General features: G+C 46.7%; 1 protein-coding gene across 1 annotated transcript in view; it reads left to right on the top strand.

The window, feature by feature from the left end:
- Positions 1-25,614, top strand: part of CNRIP1 (cannabinoid receptor interacting protein 1) — a 72,999-nt gene extending 47,385 nt beyond the window's left edge. The window contains exon 3 of the mRNA XM_085612715.1: positions 24,041-25,614. Within this exon, the coding sequence (XP_085468841.1) occupies positions 24,041-24,205 (165 nt within the window). The 3' untranslated portion in view covers positions 24,206-25,614. The remainder of the gene's footprint in view (positions 1-24,040) is intronic.
- The last annotated feature ends 25 nt before the right edge of the window (positions 25,615-25,639 follow it).

The raw sequence follows: 25,639 nt of genomic DNA, 5'->3' as shown, positions 1-25,639 counted from the left end.
AAATGTTAAGTACATTTTCTGAAACAGTAATGTTAAATCTAACTCCACCAGTAAGGAGCATTTATCATTGCCAATCCAAATATATAAAACATGAAAAAGCTACTCCTCTCTGATCAGGAATTACCACTTAAAAGGGTATAAGGGACTTCCCAAGCTAACCTTTAGAAGGGGAAGGCCTCACTGTAGCGAAAAATTAATTTTGCTGTTTGTCACTACTAGCACATGTGATACATTACAGTACACTACCTAGGGCCTTCCTTAGGGGTGACTTATATGTAATAAAAGGGAAGTTTAAGGCCTGGCAAGTAGTTTTAAATGCCAAGTCAAAGTGACAGTAAACTGCACACACAGGTCCAGCAATGGCAGGCCTGAGACAGGTTTGAAAGGCTACTTCAAAACGGGTTCTGCAATGCTTCTCCACACCTATGATGTTGTTGTTACATTAAGGGGAGATGAGATTCAATTCCTGTTGGATTGGCTGCCAGCATGGGAGGGAGGGCATTTTTGTTGTTGGGAACTGTTGCTGCAACAGTAATCGGATTCCTTGGCATCCCCCTTATTGTACCGTAGATCTGGCTGAGAAAGATAACACTTATGCCACTCCACATACATTAAACAAATGCATCGCCTGGAACGTGCGTGGCTTGAATGACCCTCGTAAACATAGGTATATTGTGTCTTATTTAGAGAGGCATGGGTCAGTATAGCCCTCCTACAGGAGACACACCAGCCTGGGGTCCACCCCAGCCGTTCATTGCAAATGGGCAGTGTCCTGACTTTTCTCCTCCTACTCTACATATGCAAGGGGCGTGGCCCTTCTGATATGACGAGGTGTCCCTTTTGCACCTTAGGGGTCCATAGTGGATGAACAGGGCAGGTTTGGTATTGTATGGGGAATTCTTTTGTCACACAGCATTACTACTGTCAATTGCTATGACCCTAATACAGATGATCTTCTATGATCGGTTGTTGGGCAAAACTTCATCCACTGGCCCATCCATTTTGCTCTGCAGCTGTGATTTCGATTGCACCATTGATGAGCACATGGCAGGTCTCACATTCCTCCTAGTTATCGAGATACCTCTTCTCGTCATCTGCGACACATCACTCAAGAGCATTATTTACTGGACATCTAGAGAGTGCACCATCCTCAAGATAGGGAAGGCACCTATTGCTCTGGAGTGCACAGAAACTAGGTTGCAGCGGCTAGAAAAACAACAAGTTTTTGGGCAGGACCCCACACTGGTGCACCAGATTTAAACCCCCCTGAAAGAATACTTTGAAGTGGCAGTCAAGGATACTAGATTTTATGGAAAATATACTGTCACAAGAGCCTAAGGGGGGGGTAGGTGACCTGGGAAGACACTTGCTACTATGATAAAAAGAACATGGGCTACCAATGACGTGCCCAGTCTCATGGGCGCACAAAGATCTGTAAACGTACACACGCCTTCAATTTTGCGGCTGCCTCTATACCACTCAACTGAAAGAACCGATTGAGGTGAATACACACCTGGAATTCCCAATGCGCCTTCCTTGATCAAGTGTTCACCAAAGATGAAATCCCGGAAGTAATAGAGCAGTTCCCATCAGGAAAAACGGCCTCCTGGCAGAATTTAATAGGACACATGCTGGGATATTAGCTCCAATACTTCTAGTGGTAGTGAGGCATGACAGGCACAGCAGCTCCTCAAGACCATGAGAGAGGCCCAGATCATCAATCATCCTGCTCAAGCCGGGAAAAACACCAGATTGGTATGATCTGTAGAGGCCTCTCTCTTTAATTAACTGTGAAATAAAAATTCTTGTGAAACTAATTGCCATTATACTCTCACACCTTATGACACATCTGGTGCAACCTGATCAGTCAGGTCTCATTCTGGGTTGGTCCACATCCATAACTTGAGAATGCTCTTTGCAGTTCTACAAGATATGGTTCTAACTTTGAATGCATTGGCGGTCTTTTTAGATGCCACCAAAGCATTCAATTTACTAAAATGGGAAGAATATGCCAGTTTACTCCGCATGCTTTTTCCCTGCATGCAATTATAATGCGGTCATTACAACGACCGTGTTGTAACAACGCATACTATTACCCCGCAAGTTGTAAGAACGACTTGCTCTAGGGTGGGCGCTGGATGTTGGAATAGTATACTTTAATATTCCAACTCCAGTATGTGCAACAGTAGGGAAGGTGTTGGATTTTAAATCCAACACCCTCTGCCCCCTCCGCAAGTCGTTGTTCTGACTTGTGGAGTAATGGTATGAGGTGTTACAACGCGGTTGGGACTTTTTTACAGGCAATACTTGTCCGAATGGGCTTTCCTAGACTGTTTTTGACTTGGGTTCAATTGATGCACACAAACCCCCTGGTCATAGTGCGCATTAATGAAGCACTGCCAGATCCTTTTGAGATAAAATGGGGCACCAAACAGAGTTGCCCACTCTCGCCCTTGCTATTTGCTTTAGCTGTTGAACCCCTAGCTTTCAAACTATGGCAGCATTACTGAGAGTTTGTGCTGTGGTACCCTAGTCGGCACCTATTAATATCCCAAGATGCTGATGATATTACGCTCAGGGATCTGCAACAGAGCCTAATTAGAATCCTGCTGCAATTCAACAAATTTGAAAGACTACTAGGCATTCATATCAACTGGGAAAAGTTCCAACTATTTCTCCTAACCTCCACTACGACTCCATTCACCCCAGACTTCCCTCCACAGTGGTGCACTGATGACCTCAAATATCTGGTAGTGATGATACACTGAGACAAAGATGAGGTACTGCACGCTAATTATGGGGCAGTGTTGAATACTATCACTGATCAGATCACCTGCTGGATCTTACTCCCACTATCTCTTGCAGGGCTTATAACCTTAATGAAGATGATGCTCATCCGTAAACCTCTGTATCTCTCTCTGAACATCCCTATCCCACTTTTGCAATCATTCTTTGGTGGATGGAGAGCTCAGTTGATCTTACTTGCAATTAGTCGGAGGGTAAGTCCAGGCTAAATTGGAAGCACCCACTCTTCTGTTCCTGATGGGATGATTTGTGGCACTGGATATGGAGCTTTATTATTTGAGTGCTCGGGCGCACCATGCAATTAATTGGTACCATCCAACTCCTTTCCTCCCCCATTTAGCTGTTGAGCAGGACTATATGACAACTATACCCCTCTCCTCCTTCGTAGTGATCCCCTCAGCAAAAACCACTGGGGCCGCCCACGGTTGCCTGTACCCATGAAGCTAGGGAGAGGCTCTACCATAAAGTGGGCAAGAAGGTTATAGATTCCTGACTCCTCCCATTTGAGTATCACCTGCTATTGCCAGTAACACATGAATACTTGGTGAGGATCCACCTTAGAACTAGAAAGCCCACTCATTGAGGAGATCTTTATCAGAATGGTTCCTTCCCCACACAGAGTATTTGGATGACATAACTGTTAGAAACATTTACGTACATTCGATTGAAATGTAGTTCCAGGGCTGCTGTTCTGGGTTTTCCTCCTACTTTTCTTACACAGCATACCATGTTACAGGCCACCAGTACCAAACATATGGCCTCCCTTCTTTATTGATCCACACAGGCGGAACTACCAGGCCCCTGGGGAAAAGCCTGACAGAAATGGGAGACAGAACTTGGTACTGACATCCCTGATGAGCACTGGCATTATTGTGCACAGGTGGGCCACAAATCTTCAAGTAGCAGACCCTCAATTATCCATTATAAATTTCTTCAGCAATCTTATTATACCCCTGCCAGCCTAAATAAAGTCGGAGTGGGACCAGATGATAAGTGCATCAGATGTGGGATGACTGGTGCATATTTTTTACAGTTAACATGGTCCTGTGGGCCAATACAATCCTATTGGCTTAAAATACAAGCTGCGTTGGCTATGATGGTGGACGAGACCCAGCATTTGACACCACTGGTGGCCTTCCTGTATCAGGTTAAGGAATTGTCCGCCACCTATTGGCGATATGCGGCATGTGCATTGCTGCTAGCTAAGAGAAGGCTGGTATGTCACTCCGGAAGAGGATGCACGACCAACTTCAAGGACTGGATTGCAGATTTATTTTTACTGTAATGAAGAACTACCTTTGTATTATGTACTCCTTGCCCCCACTTCCAGAACTCGAGATATATATGGCAGCCCTTGCTCACTTATTTGCAGACACATCCACTATACCCGACCTGGGACAGAGAACTGTGTGGGCTAAAACCCCTACCCCCCACCCCCAAGAAAGCTGGTAGTCTGAAGGTGACAAGGCCACAAGGAAGGCACTTTCTGCCCTCCTGCCAATAAATGTGGCAGTGATGCTGTCGCCAGGCTGGGGAGATAAAACTGAGGTTTTCAGGTCTAGAAAGATGACTACTAACCTGTCTACCTCTCTTTCCCCCAACCTAAATTCTATGCAGCTCGTTTCTTTACTGGATTACTATGTTTCGCAAAACTTCATGGTATCGATTTTCCTGCTGTAGTTTCAAATACTCTATTTCCTAAAAAAAATGTACGGTTTATACTGTTGAGTCTTTGTTATTTTTTGTTAGAGACTCGCAGTAAGCACAGCAAGGGATTTTTTTTTTTTTAAAAAAGCCTATGCACTAAGAAAGAATTCGAAAAAATAATCGGTGTTATGCATAAACATGCCAGACTGTAAGTGTTCTGTCATGTAGTTACGCGGCAGTATGCCAGTATTCGCATCTCAAATTTTCTTTGCACACAAATGTGGAGGAATCAACCTGTCAGGGTGAGACGTAATTCCTGGAAAAAGATTTGTGTTCTAATGTTTCACTGATGACCTCTGTACTGACACAATCTGTTCGGTAAGCCCCAAAACACACGAGAAGATGAAACATTGTCTCACGTGGAAAAGTCATAGCGCAGTCACGATCAGTGATGAGCAGAACACGAGGATGTCTGCAAAGGTGAAGTGTAGCCTTACTAATGTGCATCTCGGTTTAGGATTTCAGCATTTCTGGCCTGTAATTCCTAGTGATATGATATAAACGTTCACCGCTTTTTACTAGCTAGCCCTTTTCGTAGACAACGACTACACACCTGCAGCCTAACAAGCGAGTTTGTTCTATTGTGGTTGTTGCATTTAGGCAAAAATGACATTCACTGGTATTTAGTGGAAACAGAAGCCATTTATTTGTGTTTACTAAGAAAACGTGTTCATGTATTCACCTGTTAAATGCATGTGGGGTAAAAACTCCTCAGAGGCAGAAGTCAATATCTTATCTGATAGATCACGACAACTTTCTCTACCACTATAAAATCAGGAGGGATTGTAATGGGTGGAATGGAAGAAGGTGGGAAATGGAAATAAGCTAATTTTGTCAGACATATATTTAACTTATTAGCGTCTCCAGCCCATCCAACCTAGTCAATTCATATCCTCAGATCAGAGCTTCAGCTCTTCCTTGTTCAGTGCAAACAATCTCTCCTCCAAATGAAAAATAGAAGGGCAATTATGCCAGGGATGTTGCAAAAACATCAGTGATTTCATTCAACTGTCCTCTCTTGAATTCTATCAAAACCAGCATGTGAATCGTCCACATAAGTGCATTTCCACACAGATACATTTGTGCATTATTCTCAGCCTCTTCAGATTAATGGCTCATCCCCAGATCCATCAATTATGGTGTGACCTTTGATGGCATTTTCTTCCCTTTGTATGTCATGGCTGTTTTTTGGAAAAAACCCTGAAAGTGGTCCATCCAGAGGATCAGCACATACATTAGGAACGTTTTCCGAGAGGTATTCTGATAATGTAAATCCAGGTCGAGGTTTTTTCCTCAAAACTCAGGGTTGTGCCTTGGGAAATGTTACACTGCCGATCTAAAGAACCGGTGTGGATTTATTGTAGAGGTTATTGCCACACACTCAATTGATGAGTGTGAGGTGTCTGGCATAGCTTTGCAGGCAAATTTTCTTGAGGATTAGAGTAGTGCTGCGTCTCTGCCACTCTGTTTGCATTCCTTTTCTGTTTTTGTGTAAGCCAGGAGGCATCAGTTTACCTAAGATGGCCATAGAATGGGCTGTTAACCACTGCTCACTGATACTAAAAGTGACTCTCGTTCATGGTTCTAGTTTTCCTGTGCGGATAGTATGTGCATTGACCACTTTCATGTTGCTATGACTTACGTGTATTGACGGGCATTAGAACTGGGGTTCTCTAGTTGGCAGAGGTAGGTACCGTTGACCAAATAGGGACCCTTGCTTCTAGTCAGGGTAAGGGGGTACACTTCTAAAATAACCTCTGCTCACCCCCTTAGTAGCTTGGCACAAGCAGGCAGGCTTATCTCAGAGGTAGTGTGTAAAGCATTTGTGAACACATACAATAACCCAGTGACAACACTACAGATGGACACCACAAAAGATGTAGTATAAAAATAAGTAATTTTATGTAGACTTATGACAAGACCACAAACGACAAAAAGCCACAATACAGGACTTCAAAAATGGTAGAAATAGCTTAGTTCTCTTAAGATAGTAAATGCGACACTTTAAGTTCAATGTACCTTTGGATGCGTAACGCTATACAACGAAAGTGTTGCAGGGAAGGTGATGCGTCGGTTCCTTACACGCAAGAACGGTGATGTGTCGGTTCCTTACTGCTGCGTAGGGGAGGCGTTGGTTCTTCTTGGCGTGCGGAGGTGATGCGCCGGTTTCTTACTGCGCTTCCGTGGCGGTGCGACCCGCAACGCGATGATGAGATGAAGATCCAGTACAATGAAACAAAAATGGCGTCTTCTTCTTGATGTGACAACGATTCGTGCATGCCCGACGGCCCGATTCGTGCATGCCCGACGGCCGTGCGTCGACTCAAAAATCGTCTGAGCCGCGACAGGCCCTGCGACACGCTTCTCTGGTGATGCGACGGCATCTGCTGCGACACTCTTCTCCAGGGATGCGGGGCGCCTCGGTGATGCGATGCAACAGTGGCAGCGGCGGCATGCTTCCTCAGCGATGCGACGACCGCTTCTGCGGCAGTGACACTCCTCCGGTGATGCGAGGACAACTGCTGCGGCGGTGACACGCTTCTTCGTCTTGAGTCGTGCTTCCAGCTCCTTGCGACACGCAGTCCCTCAGAAGGCCCAGCACAACAGCAGGCACTTCAAAAGAACTCTTGGGGAGCTGGTTGGAGAAGTCTGTTGTCCCTGAGACTTCAGTAGGAGGCAAGCTCTATCTCAAGCCCTTGGAAATCCTTCACAAATTGGATTCAAAAGTAGCACAAAGTCCTTTTTCCTTTCTTTGGCAGTCAGGCAACCACTGCAGGCCAATCCCCCAAACAGCACTCAGCTAGGAATAGTCTCTTCCTCAGTTTCTCTGGTTCCTCTCCTCAGCAAAGGTTTCTTCTTGTTTCCCAAAAGTGATCTAAAGTTCTGGGGTCTGGGTCCCCCCTTTTATACTCATTTTCCCTTTGTTCTCTGAGAGGCCTTTACCTAGCCTAAACCAGTTCTGGTCAGTCCTGGGGCACTTTGTTGACAAGACTCCTTCTTACCTTTCACAGTGTAGGCCTGGAACATCAGACACACCACAGGAGGTGGAGCCAGCATTTTGGAGGGAAGGCACAGCCCAATTCAGGTCCCAGGTGCAACTCCTCCCACCCATCTGCATGCAGATCTCTCTATTCAGCCCTGTGCTGTCTCACCCTGTCTCCTGGAATCCCCCAGCCCCTGTCACTCAAACTCCAGACAAGGAATACACAACCTAGCAGAGGCAGGCTTGGATGGTTAGACAAGAAAATACCTACTTTCTAAAAGTGGTATTTTCAAACACAGAATGTTAAAACCAACTTCACTAAAAGATGTATTTTACCATTCTGAGTTCAGGCATACTAAACTCGAATTTCTACCTACTTCCCTGAGTCAATTAGGATTATAAGATGTACTAATCAAACTGCCTATTCTGGCCTACAGGGAACAGGTAGCCTTGCAATAGTGAAAAAAGAAAATGGCTGTAATTCACTATTAGGACATGCCACACACATCAGGGCATGTCCTACATTTTACCTACAATGCACCCTGCCCTTGTGCCTACCATAGGGGTGACTAATATGCAGAAAAGGGAAGGTTTAGGGACTGGCAAGTGAGTGCACTTGCCCAATCAGCATGGCAGTACCAGACTGCACACAGGCTCTGCAATGGCAGACCTGAGACACACTTTACAGGCTGCTTCTGTGGCTGGCACAACCAGTGCTGCAAGCCCACCAGCAGCATTTGATTTACAAGCCCTGGGCACACTCAGTGCACTGTACTAGGGTCTGACCAGTAAATCAAATAATCCAATCATGGAGTCACTAATCCATACATCAATTTATAATAGGGAGAGCATATGCACTTTAGCAGTGATCAGCAGTGGTAAAGTCCCCAGAGTCATAAAACCAACAAAAACAGGTCAGACAAAATACAGGAGGAAGGCAAAAAGTTCAGGGGACCCTGCAAAAAGGACCAAGTCCAACAACAGGCAGTCTCCCCTTTTTGTGGATGGCCTGGCTGATGATGAAGGATTACCTGTAGATGTAGACTCATGGTCTGGAGTGTGTTTATTGATGATCAGTTTGAAGAAGCTTGTCAGTAGACAACTAGCAAAGTGATGCTTTTCTTTGAGGGTAGGTTGATGCTTGGACTTTTTAGGTGGTTGACTGTATGGTATCTTGTTGGAGTAGGCTTTTCAACAATAATACTGTAATTCTGGCTCTCTGAAAGTAGTATGACAGGGCAAAACAGCTGGATCAGGAGTTGCCAATAGCCTGTCAAAAGAGGTTCTCCTCATAGTCTCGTAGTGGCTTGAATCATGACTGTGCCACTGGTGTACATACACTCAAGTTTATCTCCTCCTAGAATGTCTGTATTTTTGTAAAGTTAAATATTTTAATGAATATTTCTTGCTTTTACTTGAGATATTTTATAAAGAGCAGGATGTTTTTTGTTGTTGTTTTTATCTTACCTATTTTGATGAGGGTGTTAACATTTCTTAACTTCTCTTCTTTTCCCTTGCATATGTCTCACAACCTGGTCCACTTTTTCTTAAGTCCTCATAGTGAGTTCAAAGACTGATAATTTCTTCCATATTTGATGATGCTTGACACCAGTTAGAAATGTTGGCAGTGATAGTTTTCCTGGCCTAATGGGCCTGGCCTAATTGCCTTCTGTCATTACATCAACTTCAGCTTACCTAAAGAGCTTTGCATTCTTGGGTGGTAAATTCATTCTTCCGCCCTCATCAGAGGCAATCTGATGCTCCACCTCACAACCTTTTCTTTTTTTACTAGAAGCTCCATTGAAGTTAATGTCTGTTTTTTGATTCTCTACCATGCATATTTGCTGTAAGCACCTACAGAGTTACTCTGCCTAGGCAGTGGATGTCAGGACCAATCCTGAAAATCTTTTTCTTGTAAGCAGCGAGGAAACATCTAAGAATACTCCATGACTTTGACCCGCATTTGAACCATATCAGTATATTTGAGGCAGACCTTGAGGGAAGAGGTATGAAGAGCTAGAAGAACCAGGACCTTTAGAGATGTTACAAGAAGAAAAAAACTGTGAATGAATACCTAGTGAGCATCAACACTGGAAGTATGCCATGTGGTGTCTTCACTTGATCCTCTGCAAAGTCCTACTTACAAATTAAAGAGTTCTTTCTTTTTACCAGTGGACTTTTCCAAATGGGAGACTGATCAAGAAAGACCAAGACTCTCCCTGAGCCCCACAACCTTTAATCATGCATAGATGTGTCTCCGGAGGCCTAAGTGCCTTAGTAACATGGCTGCTACTACTAATCCTGCTCCCACAGTACACCTAGCTATCTTTCTCACCCAGTTTACTCACATAGGTTACTTGCTTACCCCTTCAGTTGTTGGTACTGAGTGAATCATGAGCTTAAACACCGCCAGAGGCACAAGAGAGGCTCATCGGTGTTGCCCATCAAAAATAAACATGAAGAGGACTTCTCTGACATAGAGAAATCTACAGTCCAGGAACAGGAGCCCTTGGGAACAGTCATATGATATTCCCAGAAGTATACCTAAAAATCTAAGCCTGGTGCAGCTTTCCAGTTGTAGTTTTGAACTGTTTGTGAATAGGGAAATAATGGAAAAATACACTCAAAAGGAGGCGTGAATTTCCATCTGTATTTTTCAATTTCTGTTTTGTGGATAGGGTGTAAAATGCAGAAACAATGAAAATATTGGGCATGATTCACACAGCCATTTGTGTCCCAAAACTGTCAGGAATTCTAGAAAGAATCCTGGCAGACACGTGGGCTTCCTTGGACGAGTTCCTGGACCCCGACGAGCCCCCGTGAGCAGACCTAGAAAAAGGTCCCAAACGGCCTTAAACAACACCCCCACAAGATCAGAACGCAAACACAAAGGAAGTAAACTTCTTGTATACTATGTCTTCTTTTCTCTCCCTTATTTTCTATCCTTTCCTTTTCACTCATTCTTATAATCTTAGCGGGACAGTGGATAGGGGACAGCCAAACATATATACTGTGTAACTGTATCCTCAACAAACACAGCCAGTTTGGGCTGCCACCCTGTAACGACAAAGCATTGATGACTATATGTGTAAAAATCAATAAAATGTGTTGAAATTAAAAAATAAAAATGTTTTTACTACTTCAGATTTCTCTGCCGTTAGTGCAGCAATATCCACATTAGTGACTCCCATACCAGGGGTGGGAAGCATACCGAACAAGGCATGGTCACCCTTTTAAGTTTCTGAACACTCATAAATATGTATGTTTATTGATATTCACTAAATGAAGCCTGATCCCGCCTCACCCTTTCTCACTCATTTTCTTGAGCCTAAGATTGGTGACTGGCTTAGGGAATGGTTCACAAGTGTTCACATGGAATTTACATGAGGGAGGATCAGCAATCCAGGACCTCCTGACGTATAATTCTTGCCCTCGCCTCGACATCCGAGTTTAGCACGGCATTCCAGGAGTTCTGTAGCACCTGTTTTGTGAATTGGGAAAAGTGTAAACGTTATGGTGGAGTCGTATAACTCTGACCTTCCGTTTACACTTTCTGTGTCAATTGAGCCCCATTTGCACTAAAACAAATAAAAATCATGAGCTAAAACTCTATGTTTTAATTGCTTTTCATGTATTCCAATAAAACAAAACAGGGTTACAGACCTTGGAGTAAAAGAAGTAGGAGGGAGGTTGGTTTAACATGTTTAACAAAGAGTATGGGGTATAAGAAGAACTTAATTGATTAATGTTTTGTTATAATTATACATTCATATAATTATTTTAATAGCGAATTCATTAATTCCTTCAGTTATTTCAGTTGTTAAATATATTAATTAATCTTTAAATATAAAATGTCATTTGATAGTTTCCAAAAGTAAAGTAAATACTTAAAAAAAATTATACCCTAAAATATGAAAAATATATATATTAGAAGCTAGCAAACGTTTCTTTTAGTTTTAAATCAAATTTGAGCTTGAACACCATGCATATGATATTTCTGTTAATTATGTCTATTAAATTTCCGACAAAATTATTTACTTTTGATATACCATGTTTTGACTTTCATTTTCAAAGGTCCTGTACCTTTTTATTGAATTTTTAAGGCAACAAAGGGAACTTGTTACAGTATACAATATATTCTGTACAGTCAGATCATTCAATGAAGCAAAGTATTGGTTTATCGGAGGAACAATCACGATTTTAAGCCGTTCATGCCAAAACTGTTAGACCCGGTATCCCTAGTTGACTGAGGTAGGTACCTTAGGCCAAATAGGGACCCTCGGTTCCACGTCAGGGAAAGGAAGGACACCTTCTGAGATAGCCCCTGCTCACCCCCTTGGTAGCTTGGCACGAGCAGCTAGGCCTATCTTCAAGGCAAATGCGTAAAGTATTTGCAACCATGCTCACAGCAACCCATTGATGACACCACAAATGGACTCCACACGAGTTTCATAAAAATGAGTATACATTTTATATAAAAAGATATACAATATAAATCCAACATATGAGTATTTGTAGTATTCCTCCTGGCCGGTTGTTAGGCCAGCCAGCCCTTGTAAGTTCTGGTGATTTTAATGAGCACTTCTAAACATTCCACTGTAGTCCTAACACAATGTTATGCAGTTCGTGATGCTAGAATCAGGCACTTGGCAATGGAAAAGTAATGCACTGCGTAACACAACAATTAAGCACTTTGCAATGTAAAAATAATGCAATCCGTAACGCAGCAATCAGGCACTTTGCAATGTAAGAATAATGCAATGTGTAATGCAACAACCAAGAACTTCGTTATGCAGAAATAATGCAATGCATAATACACTAATCAGGTAGTTCGTTATGCAAGAATAATGCAATGCGTAATACACTAATCAGGTAGTTCGATATGCAGAAATAATGCAATGCGTCATACGACAATCAGGTAGTTCGTTATGCAGAAATAATGCCATGCGTAATACACTAATCAGGTAGTTCGTTATGCAGGAATAATGCAATGCGTAATACACTAATCAGGTAGTTTGTTATGCAGAGATGATGCAATGTGTAATACGACAATCAGGTACTCCGTTATGCAGAAATAAGGTAATGCGTAATACACTCCAGCAACGATCACGGTGCCTTAGGCGGTCTCTCTGCCACTAGTGCTAACTCGCAGTCAGCCTCTGTCAACAGTTGCCCCCAACACGGGTATGGTGTAACAAAAAGTGCAGCTCCGCACTCCGGCCCTGGTACTGCCACTCCCTTGGCCAGTACGGGCCACGATACGAGCCGAAGCAGACGCTCGCGCTGCCAGAATGAGAGAGGTGTCGACACACGTTACCTGGGGGGTGCGACCTCACTCTCCTCTCCCAGCGACTTGTGCCTCCGATGCAATCTTTGTGAGTTCCGGGCAGTGGGACTCGGGCCCTCCCGGTTCAGCTCCTCCGGGGCTGCCGTTCCGGGCCGCTACTGCTACGAAGATCTCAGGCTGCCACAGGGCACACGCACAGAGTGTCGCTGAGACTCACTTGAGCTTCAGGTGCACGATCACAGAACACCCCTCACGAAGGTCTCTGGCTGCACGAAGCACACGCACAGCGTCGCTGAGACTCACTTGAACTCCTGATGCACGATAACAAGGCAATCCTCACGAAGGTCTCAGGCTGCACAAAGCACACGCACACAGCGTCGCTGAGACTCACTTGGACTCCGGGTGCACGATAACAAGGCAATCCTCACGAAGGTCTCAGGCTGCACAAAGCACATGCACACAGCGTTGCTTAGACTCACTTGGACTCCGGGTGTGCACGATCACAGGACGATCCTCACGAAGGGCTCGGGCTGCAAAAAGCACACGCACACAGCGTCGCAGAGCTTCGCTTGGACTTCAGGTGCCCACGATCACAGGGCACTCCTTGCGAGGGTCTCAGGCTGCAAAAAGCACACACACACAGAGAGTCGCTGAGACTCTCCTGGAAACGTTTGTGTTCCTGAGTTTCCGCAACAGGGAGCCAGCTCACCTCGGGCCCTTGGTGATAAGTGACTTCAGGACACAGCACTGCAAAGTCCTATCAAGCAGGGGGACACAGCACACAGCAAAGTCCCTTTAGCCTTTCCTTGGTTAAAACAGCAAACTGCAGGCCAGCCCCAATCTTGATCAAGCCATTCTCCAAAGTTCGTGGGCTTCAGCTCTCATAGTTATACCCCTAAATATCTTTGAACTCTTTGTGTTCAGGGGGCACTGACCCCTCTTCAAACCAGTTCTGGGTGCCTCCCTCCCAGTGACACCATTTTCCTTTGATTAGTGGAGGTCGGGATTCTCAATCACTCAGCAGGAGATGGGACCATTGTTTTATGGCAGCAACCCAGGCCTCTTAACCTCTAAGGGCTACTCCTCCCCCTACACTCCAGATGCAGGTCAGCCTGTTGCTGTCTCACCCCGTCCCCTGGGTCAAGACATTCCCCAGATCCTATCACTTTCAAATCCGGACAGTCAATCCACAACCAGGCAGAGACACACAGAAATGTTAGAGCACAAAAACCCAGCCACTTCTAAAAGAATGGCTTCTAAACACACAATGCAAAAACCACCTTCATAAAAAGATGTGTAATTACATTGTGAGTTCAGGCATACTAAACTTCACCTCTCCATCTTAAGCCTTTGGGAAGATAGGCTGGAAAACATATTACACAGCCTCCCCATTCTGTCCTATGGGCAAGATGGCCTTTCAACAGTGAAAAACGAAATGGAGATTATTTCACTGTCAGGACATGGCACACACCTTAGTACATGTCCTTGAGTCACATGAAGATGGCTGCTCTGCTGGAGTTCTACAAAGAAGCTCCGGGGCTAGGGATAACTTGATTGTGAATATCCCTGTCTATGCCCCCCACCCACCCTTCTACACAACACCACTGCATACAGAATGTCGTCAGCAATGCAACTGTCATTCAACACCCCCGCAAATAAGAGTTAACCTACCTCACGATCTGCTGAGAAGTCGATGCTCCCCGGGAATCACCTCTGACTCAAGAGGGGATCGGAGCTTTATGAGTCTAGGCTGGAGCCGATGCCAAGTCCTGTTGCAGCTGCTGCAGGGTGAGTCTCTCGCTGGTCCTTCACTGTGCTCGAGCTTTCATGGTTACGGCGTAGAGCTCTGGGCAAAGCGAGGAGAACACTCCACCTCCCCCCACCCACCACCGCTGAGATCCTTGTAGTGGTGCAGGCTTGAGGGTCCGATCCGCCCCAGAGACATTCATTGCCTCTTCAACCGCATTGTGGCCAAAGCAAGGCGAACACAGTAGTGACTGTGGTGCGAGGCTCAGGATGCGGCGGCCGCCATTTCCTGGCAGCGTGGAGCGAACTGATGAGGCGACTGGAGGCTCGGCGGGGAGGAAGTGGATGTCTGGCAGCAGCGGGAGGCACTGCAGAGGGCTTGCCTTGCTGGCTGAGATTTCCTTGTGGCCCGATAGCACTACTTCGTTTCCCCTGGAGAGGAATTAAATTCAGCAGTGCCTGACTCCAACATGGCGCCCGCGGTGGACGCCATGCCTCGTGGGAGCAGTGGGTCCCCTTACATGGCAGCATATCAGCACTAGAGGAGGAGTGTCTCCCGCTCCACACATCACTGGAGCGCCTTGCACTGCACAGCTCCAAAGGAGCATAGGGACCCAGTCTGCAGTATCAGTGGTGACTTAATGATCCCCAGCCGCGCCTGACTCCAACATGGCGCCCATGCAGCTACAGGAGGGACAGTGGTGGCCCACTCCAACTGATGATCTACTTCCTTCACCACCAGGGAAGCTCATGATTGCTCATAAACCCAATCCTGGGAACTGGCTTATCTCCAACAACAAGGGGCATGAGCATCCTGCTGCACCTGACCCCGAAATGGCTGCCACTGATCCCATCTAGTTCAAGGGAAAGTCTCATGGCTGAGACTGTGGGCCACTCACACGTATCTGGACTCTTGATTTTCGACCACCTCCTGATCATCATCTCTCTAATTCCGGCAGAGCCCGAACCGCCTGGCCGATTACCGGTGGAGCTGCACCGACAGCTTTAGGGGAGACTGGCCCTGGCACACCGCTTTGGCCGTCACCTACCCAGCCGGACCTCGGACACATGTCTTGTCTTTTCTCCACTGCTGTCTCCTTCCAATCGGTCTCCTAGCTCCCCCTGTTCTTTTTGAATCTTGAAACTCACCCGGCAGAGCCCGAACCGCATGGCCGCTTCCTGGTGGAGCTGCACCGACAGCTATAGGGGAGATTGGCCCTGGCACACCGCTTTGGCCGTCACCTACCCAGCCGGACTTCGGACATATGTCTCGCCTTTCTCTCCGCCGCTGTCTCCTTCCAATGGACTCCCAGCTCCGCCTGTTCTTTTTAAAAAAAAATGTATAACTCTTTTTATTAACATCGCTGATATCAGTCAAGCTTACAGTAAAATGTTCAAATAGCATGAGATAGATTAACAGTGTACAACACAAAGCAGGGCCAGCATGAACCACAATAAATACATTCAAGTAAAAATAAAAAAAAACATCTCCCTGTATTTTCTCCAGGGCCCCCAGATCCTTCTCCATTTTTTATTACATCCCCTACTTTTGTAGATGGTTACCTCCGCTGTCTGACACCAATCGAGATCTCGCACCCACCGATCCCATTGCAGAGGAGCCTGTGCCCCCCAAGCACTGGCGATATTCCTTTTTGCGACACCAGCTGCCAACGCCAGCCACAGTTCCCCATATCTGGTCCAGTCAGTGGCCCCCTTGATCATTAGTAGTAACCACCTGGGTTCCCTCGGTACCGGAGAGCCCACCACCGCAGCCATCGTATCCGTGACCATGGTCCAGAAGGGTACTATCTCAGGGCACTCCCACAAGATCTGATAGAAGGAAACTTCCCCTTGACAGAGGGCCGACTGACACCTACCCCATGTATACAAGTGGGTGCGAGGGTAGTAAATGCGGTGCAAAATCTTGAGCTTTACTAACCGGAACCGGACGCGAATTACAATCTCTCGAGGGCTCTGTAGGGCGTCCTGCCAGTCCTCTTCCTCCAATGCGCCTAAGTCTCGCTCCCACTTCGCTCGCAACAACGCTAAAGGATCAGGCATATTGTTTATGAGCTTACGATAGATCGTAGAAGTAGGCTTCTCAGGGATAGGATTGAGAAGCAGGCGATCCTCCATGGGGGAATACTCCGGGATGGAACTGCCTCCTCTAATATGTGAGTGCAGGGAATACGTGAGGCTCAGGTATTGATATCTCTGTGAGTCGTGCATGTCGTATTCTTTTTTCAGATAGTCAAACGAGCGAGGGGCGTCCCCTTCCACACATCCCCCAGATATTCAATGCCTATGAGTTTCCAACCCCATAAGCCCACCAATCGGGACACCTCTGCCAACTGTTCACCGAGCCATAGGGGGGTTCTACCAGTCAGTGAGCCCGACCACCCCAGAAATGTGTTCGCCTCCCTCCAGCACTGAACCACCACCCCAGTATGCGAGGGCCAGTCCGCACGTGGCCTGCGGGCATATAACAATGGTTTGCAGTTCCCACTCTGCATCACCAGCCGGTCCAACCTATATGGCTGCTCCGATCTGTCAGAGTACACCCAGTCGTTGACCACCTGCAACTGGGAGGCACAATAGTAGAGTTGCACGTCTGGGAGGGCCAGCCCCCGATCGTACACCACCCTTGTGAGTTTGCGTAGCGCTATTCGGGGGTTGCCACCATCCCAGAGTAGCGTCCGCACCGTCTGTGATATACGGTTAAAGACCCCAGGCGGAATTGGATACGGCGTGTTTTGTAAAATACAGAAGGCGAGGCAATGCGAGCATCTTGAACATTGCGGCATGTCCCGCAAGGGAGAGAGGCAACATTCGCCGGTGGCCCACATCCGTTGTCAGGCGTGTCAGCTGGGGCTCCAGGTTTTTTGAGAGGAACTCCGCTTTGTCTCTGGTAATATACACCCCCAGAAACTTGAAACCTTCCACCGCAATCACCGTTGGGCACCTGGTCGGTATCCGCGGAGTAGGACCAGAGGATGGGAAGATTACTGATTTCGCCCAGTTTATTTTGTATTCCGAATAGCTACCAAAGAGCTCGAAGAGATGGAGTGCCTGCGCCATCGACTGGTAGGGCCTAGCCATATATAACACAATGTCGTCTGCATAAAGGCTAATGCGCTCTTCCTAGTCGTCATTCAGTGCCAAGCCCCAGAATGACCTGTCCCTCCTAATCCAGTGAGCCAGTGGCTCCAGAGCGAGGGCAACAGAAGGGGGGACAGGGGACATACCTGCCTCGTGCCCCGTCAGAGTGAGAAGGCTCTGGACACCGTCCCACCCAACTCCAGAAAGTCGGACCGAAACCCAGACGCTGCAGAACCATGAAGAGATACGGCCATTTGATACTATCGAAAGCCATTGAGCTGTCCAGCGTCATCAATGCAGACTGCGCGTCCCCCACGCCCTCCGTCATATAGAGCACGCCAAAGAGGTGACGCAGATTATGCTGGGTGCTCCTACGCAGCATGAAGCCTAACTGGTCGACGTGCACTAGATCCGACAGGACTGGAAGCAGCCTGACCTTAGCCAACACCTTCGCTTCGACGTTGATGAGCGAGATCGGTTGATATGAGGAGCATTGATCGGCCGGTTTGCCTTCTTTGTGAATGACCACGATCGTGGCCTCTCTCTGGTCAGGCGGCAGCATTCCCACCTGTCGCGCTTCTAGGTACATTTGTTGGAGGGGGCCCGTGATAATCTTCGCCTGCCTCTTAAAGATTTCTATCGGTAGCCCGTTCGGTCCTTGTGCCTTTCTGGACTGTAGGGAATTGAGCGCCTCCCCTATTTCCTCCAGTCAAATCCGCCTCTAAACTATCTCTCTGCACCTGAGAATTCCTCACAGTCCTGTTCCATCCTCGTACAGACCGGGGTATAGACTCCTTCAAAGTACGACGCAAACACCTCCGCTATATCCATGCTAGTGGACACTAGGGAGCCCGACGTGTCTTGCACCGCAGCCACCCAGGAGCGCTCTCGGTCCCTGCGTTCAAGCCATGGCAGGAGCTTCAGGGCTTTATCACCAACATCATAGATCCGGTGTTGCGTAGCCAGGGAGTAGGCGCGTGCCTCGCCCTCCGCCAGTGCCCTAAGATCCTTTTTTTTAAGTGCCAGTGCGTGATGACGGTCAATTGCGGTCGCAGTATCAGCTCTACTTCCAAGATCTTCTATCTCGCTTTCTAACTTCCTAATCTGTATGGACTCCTCCTTCTTCTTGGCTCCAATCAAGGCCTGTGCCTGCCCTCTCAAGACAGTCTTTTACGCTTCCCAGAATGTGATGTGAGATGCAACTGACCCTTGATTCTCTTCAAAGTAGAACTGGGAGCCCTCCCGGAGTTTGTCCCCAATTTTGTCGTCCCGTAGGTGCCACGGGTCAATCTGCGGGAACGCCGCCTTGTTGATAACCGGACCCTTCAAACTAACGCTCACTGGGGAGTGGTCAGAGAGTCCCCGGGCCCGTATGTGGGGTTCCGAATATTCACCTCACTGGTCGATGCGCACCAGCAGGTGATCCAACCTGGAGAAGGACCCATGCCTGGCTGAGTAAAACGTGTACTGTCTATGGGAGGGATGGTGCACCCGCCACAAGTCTCCCAGTACCAAGGCCTCTATGAATACCTGAAGACCCTTCTCCCCCTTGAATCCCTGCCCCCTACCTGATCTATCCACATCAGCATTCATGACAGCGTTCATGTCTCCCCCCACCAGGAGAGTCCCCAAGGGGAGGTCAGCCAGAAAGGAGCTCAGCCGTACGTAGGTCGTGGAGTGGAGGCCAGGCGGGACATAACAGGAGCTCGACACCACCGTCCGCCCCTCCCACCTTCCCGCCACCACCACCATACATCCTGAGTCGTCAGTCCATATGCCCGAGATCACCATAGGGAGGGCCTTTTGCATTAGAATACCAACACCCATGGACCCGGACGTAAACCCTGAGTGGGCAACCATTTTATACCCAAAGCGGTCCAGTGCCTGACATCTGTTGCCGTGCAGGTGCATCTCCTGCAGGAGAACCACATCAGGGGAGTTCCGCTTCAGGTGTTGCAATACTAAAGTCCGTTTAAGTTTGTTGCCCAAACCATTGACATTCCATGTCCATATTTTAATATGCGTCTGGGTACCCATACTGGATTACTGACCCCCACCTCCACGAATGAACTATGCTGCCCTGTCGTGTGCCACAACCACACTCCCATGCAAAAAACCTGACATGATGATGAGGAAGAGAAAACTTTTCCCAGGAAACAACCCCTCTCTCCCCCCCCTCCCGCACATTCCCCCCAAATCCCCAACCCCCAACCCCCCCCCTCCCTGCCGCCCTGCCTGATGAGCCCCCAACCACCCACCAATAAAATAGAGTGCCTGTCGCCCCGTTACCACAACTAAAACCATTCCGGAGGAAACGTGGGTCCGCTAACCTAAGAAAGATGCATACAATTAGTGGCGAACCACACACCCCCTTGCTAAACACCCCAAGCGACCCGCACAGTACGTTATACCCCTTCCACCTGGCCCATCATCCAGCATAGAACCGGGTCTATGAATATCCCGATCAATGTCTCTCACCCGGGGCAGAGAAAGAGTCACATCCTTGTCCTTCCCCACCCTCCAGGGAGCCAAACCAACTGGCCACCCACCCCTCCAGCCCAAAGTCAAAGATCAATCATGGCCATTGACTAGGCACAGTAATACCTTCATTACGCCAGGGTCACTCCGCCGTCCTTCGTTCGCCATCACTGGAGACTTGCTCGGCCTCCGGAGCCACCTCACGATCACCTTGCCTCATCTGCCCATCTTGCCATCTCCCCTGCCGACCCTCCAACCAGTCAGCAGCATCCGCCGGCGTGTCGAAGAAGTAGGCCTTTTCTCCGTCAAGGACTTTGAGTCGTGCAGGGAACAGCATCATGTACTTCACCCCTCTGTCCCGAAGTGCCTTCTTCACCCCGTCAAAGGAGCGCCACTGACGCTGCACCTGGAGCGTGTAATCCGGGAAGAAGCGGATGATGGAGTTGTCTCTGTGAAGGTCCCCATGTGTGCGCGCTGCTTGCAATATGGCATCCCGGTCTCTGAAGTTAAGGATGCGGGCGATGATCGTGCGTGGGGGGGCCCCTGGCTTGGACCTGCCTCCCAAGGCTCTGTGCGCCCGCTCAACGGAAAACAAATTGGAGAGACGTTTCGGCTTCAGGTGGTTCAAAATGAGGTCCTCCACAAACCAGTCCGTCGAGGGCCCCTCCAGTCCCTCCAGCACCCCCACTATGCGGCTGTTATTCCGCCGAGCCCGCCCTTCCTGGTCCTCCAAGCGGGCATGTATGTCGGCCTGGTTTTTGTAAGCGCGGTTACCTGTTCCTCCAGTCTCTTCGTCTTCGTCTGGAGCCCACCAATTCCAGTTTCCGCGACCGCTACTTTTTCTGACATTTTCCGGAAATCCGCCCTCATAGGTTCACTTCTTCTGTCACAGAGTCCAGTTTTGGCTCCAAAGTACCTCGAAAGTCCCTGATGGCCCTCATTATATCTTTCAGGGAAGGGTCAGGGCCCCCGTCATCGTGCTGTTCACCACCAGTCGCACCCCTCTCCCGGGTCATTACTACCGTATATTTTTCAATCTGGTTGGTTTGGCCCAAGGCCCTATTTCGACACATGGTGCTCCAGGAGCCAGGGCAGACCCGGGCACCAGCAGTCCAGGAAGCCCCACCTAAGTTCGTGCTCGCTGCGGGTAGCTTCACGTCGCCCAGGCCCCAGATGCTCCACCCGCCTCTGGGATCAGATGTGCCAGTCGCGCCTCGTGGGCCTCTAAGATTCCGACCCCCGTCACCCATGGGGATGTTCATTTCTGCTGACAGCTCTGAGGGCCTATGATCACGTCTGCCCTGTACCAGCGTGCATTTCAGGACCAAAGGGGCGGCACCGGAGCCACGGGCAGGGGCCCCCGCAAAGCGCAAATGCAGAGTCCGTCCGGAGGCTCTGGGCATCAGTCCGAGATGTAGGCCCAGTCACTGTCTGCACGCTGTATAGGCTGCGCCTCGGCAACAATCGCCCACCGCTAGGCCAATGTGGGAGGTCTCACCATCAATTATGCACCTCGCTGCTCAGGGCCTCCAATCCGCACCACCTGCTGCCCCATCCACAGGGCCCCTTGCACTGGTAGGCCCTCAATGTCCGGCAGCTGCACCTCACCCCGCTGTAGACGGCGGGCGCTCCCGCGCGGCATCTTCCATTCGCCGCGCTAGTCGCACTTTGACACTGATCAGCAGTGGCAAAGTGCCCAAAGCATCTAAGTTGGCAACACCATGTCAGAAAAAAGGTCTAGGAGGAAAGCAAAAAGTGTAGGGAACTTTAGCCAAAAAGGGCCAAGTCCTACAAAAACTATATGTACTAATCGGCCAGGTGCTTCTTAAACATCAGATCTGTCAGAGGCATGTAGTTGAAGAAAACTGTGGGATTTTAACCTGTGACTTTTTCTGACCCAGCATGCCGGTATTTTCAATACAATGCTTTCATAATTGCAGAAGGTACACTACTCAGACTCCTAACTAAATAAAAGATTCTGTTTTCCAAACTGCCTTATTCCATACCATGGTTTAACACACTTGTTCTCATATTCCGTGTCTAATGTGAGCTGTGCCTAATTTAAGCAGGTGGTTGCAGTTGGGGCCCTGCAGCACTCATTTTTGGGACTGGCACTCATTTCTGCTTTCCTCATCAGACTTTGACCCACAAGAAACCGCAAGATAGTGAAAAACACAAGAAGGGGGAGATAGATGGAAAAAACAGGACAGTGGGGAGAAAACAATAAGCTGCAAGAATGAGATAACAGGACGCAGAGTGACTGGTCGTGGATTAAAGAGGCAGTGGAATAAAGTGGAATCAAAATTACGCAGTTTTGGTATTCAGCATTGATATTCAATAGCACCATCCGCAGACTTCTGGGAAGAGCCTTGGGCCTTGGAACATATTCTTTCACAAATTAAGCATTGCATACATTTAAATTAGACATCATAGGGTCCGAAAGATTTTCTCTGTTGTGCTGTAGATATGTATGTGTCCAGTCACCCCCAGCAATAACCTCTAAGGGGCAGAGTCACAAGCCCCTTGCAACACTTTTGCGCCGCCGTTGCGTCACTTTTGTGACGCAGCGGTGGTGTAAACAATGCAGCCAATTTACAATGTGACGGATCTAGGGAGATGCGTCACGTTGTAAAGCCCTGCATCACATTATACTTGCGTCAGGTATAATGTGTGCACGCAGGAAAACCTCATAGAACTGATGCAGTGAAATCTACAAGATTTCACAGCGCCACTTCTCGGATGCCACAGTTTCAAAACCTTACGCCTGCTTGAAGCAGGCATAAGGAGTGACGCAGTACAATGAGTATAGGCCTCCCCATGCATTGCTAGAGTTGTGTGTGCTTGCGACACGACTCCAGCAATGCGTGACTTTTAGGCCACCAGATGTGTCAGAATTTCTGACGCATCTGTCAATCTACAGATGCCTCAGTTTCTTGTAAATCTGCTCTGTAACCACAAGTTTTATGTTTGCTTTTTATTCTTTGTCTTTCAATTGTTGAAGACTTTATTTTCTTCACAGGCCCTAAATGGTTGCTTGACAGAACTAAGACCATTGGGGATCCATATGGGATTAATCCTTTTCACAATATACTATGCTTAATTACGGATACCTTTGGTATGCCAAATCTGGTTGTGAAGTTGCCATCATTTATTACATTGACACGTGTAATGCGTTTATCGCAATATGTCAAATGATCCTGTTTGCTGTAGACAGACACATTTCAGTTGTGGGTCTGAAGGAGCTAGACTTGGGAAATAATTTGTTTTTGCCGCATTATTTCACTATGTAAAATATGACAAAACACAATTATTTTCAAGTTATCGAATCATTCTGGATGCAGATAAGTAAAGTCCAACATTCATAGTTGTACGACTGTTAAAATCACGTAGCACTCTCTTTATAAATAGTTTGCTTCGTGTTTTTAGCATTTGTTCAATACACGCCAATACTTATTATGCCTCTATCTTTGTTGATCATCTTCACATGGGAAGTATTACTGCTTTTGTTAATTTGCTCGCATTAGCAAACTGAGACTTCAGATTTATCAATTGTTTTACCTTCTCTTATGCTGTTAGAAGCTTGTTTACTTCTGTGGCAGCTCAATTGTCTAATTTTATTTCTGTGGAAAGTTCTGAAAGTTTGAGTGTACAATTCCAGCTCACTCTTACATCCTTTCTCAGAATGTTCATGTATGTTGAGTAGTAACAGCTTTGTTTCAAACATCCTAGAGACAATATTATACCTGGAATGAGACATTATTATCATCAATATAGTTGTAATAGAAGGAGCAATAGTTGCAGTAATAGTCACAGTAGTAATAACTGTAGTGATAGTTTTAGTATTAGTGTTATAGTTATTATAAGGTTAGATGAATTGGTGATTTGTGTGGATGTTTGTTGAGTGCTAACATCATTCTCTTCTCTTATCCCTGCAGTTCAATGACATCGGCAGCTTTGAGACGGTGTGGCAGGTGAAGTACTATAACTACTACAAGCGGGATCACTGCCAGTGGGGCAACAGCTTCAGCTGCATTGAGTATGAGTGCAAACCCAATGAGACACGCAGCCTAATGTGGATCAACAAAGAGATGTTTCATTGAGGGTAGCGGCAGCGGATGACGTTGGACTATCTTTCAAGGATCTCACCCGTGAACCAGCACTGGGCTTACCAACAGGCTATTGGGCTCAGCTGTGTTACGAGTAATGGGCAGCATTCTTCCAGAGAAAAATACTTTGTTAAATAATATAACTGAATAAGTTCTTAAGGGCGCTGAGATAAAGGGAAGGCATGGCTGGCGACAGGTTAGAATGAAATCATCCATGTTTTTGACAGTGCCATGCTTCCCATAACATAACCCAATCAGCATTAGTCTTTGAAGGAGGCGCTGCAATTAGGTAACATAACTAAGACATGATAACATATCGATAAACAATGAACTCAGATTAGATCAAGAAGAGCTACAACTTAGAACCAGAAACAACTTGAGGGTCTCAGCCAGTGTATACTTTATTGCAGGCAGTTGTTTAACTTGCAGGAATAAAATATATTTTACAAGAAAGCGGTGGCATATGGAGGTTTCATCAGCCAGAAGGTGTATTAGTGGGCATGGAACCCAAGTCATTCTTCTATCTAGACCTCGCTTCGTTGTGAAATTTCGATGCACTTGGAAATAAGCTTTACACCAATTGTAAGCACAATATAAATGAAACAATATATCTCTGTACTAAGTAGGGAATCTGTTTAGTGGATGATGGTGTGTTTTACTGTTTGTGTTTGCCATTGATTTATTAAAGGATTGATAGAAAATGTATAAAAACTGAGGCAGTTGTGTCCTATTCCCATTGTGGAAGTGACTTGAGTCTGCACACCAGATATCCATCACTTGTGAGGCAGGTTTAGAGCCAGCATGGACGACTTTAATGAACATCCATGTGAAACTAGTGTTCTAGGAATAGTGGATAGACAAATCAAATCTCCAAAGACAACCAGCACTCTAATGTTATCTATTCTGTTGTGATACATATAATAGCTTAGATAGAAGTATGATAAGTTATTTTCTATGCACCTAATTCCTCTGGAAGTTAAGGTTATAATAGCTATATTCTACTGGGAGAACCCTGTCCATTATAAAACAGCCTAAGTTAGATAGGCTTTCAGAACTTTGCTCATTTGTTAAATATAATGTTTAATTAAGTTTGTTCATGACTTAAAGAAGGATTTATGATGGTGAGAAATTAATTTATATTTATATAAGTACATTGTATTTACATGTTTGTTTGAAATGAAAGTGCTGAGTTCATTTGTTTTCTTAGCTCTGGTTAAAAGTATATGTACAAATAATAGGTGTTACTAGTTAGCTAGAACCTGCAGTCCAGTTTAGGTTCATCCAGTTTGGAAACAAGAAGGCACAGGTTTAAAAATGACTCTCTGTTTTTGTTGACTGTTGTAAAATATATTGTGACTGAATTTCCTGTTTTTTGGATTTGGTAAAATTATTTTTTTGCTACATATATTTGTGTATAGTGTGATTCTT

This window comes from Triturus cristatus, chromosome 6, assembly GCF_964204655.1.
Source record: "Triturus cristatus chromosome 6, aTriCri1.1, whole genome shotgun sequence".
In the NCBI taxonomy this organism is placed as follows: Eukaryota; Metazoa; Chordata; class Amphibia; order Caudata; family Salamandridae; genus Triturus; species Triturus cristatus.
The sequence above is the reverse complement of the archived record's forward strand: the minus strand, read 5'-3'. Positions and strand labels throughout refer to the sequence as shown.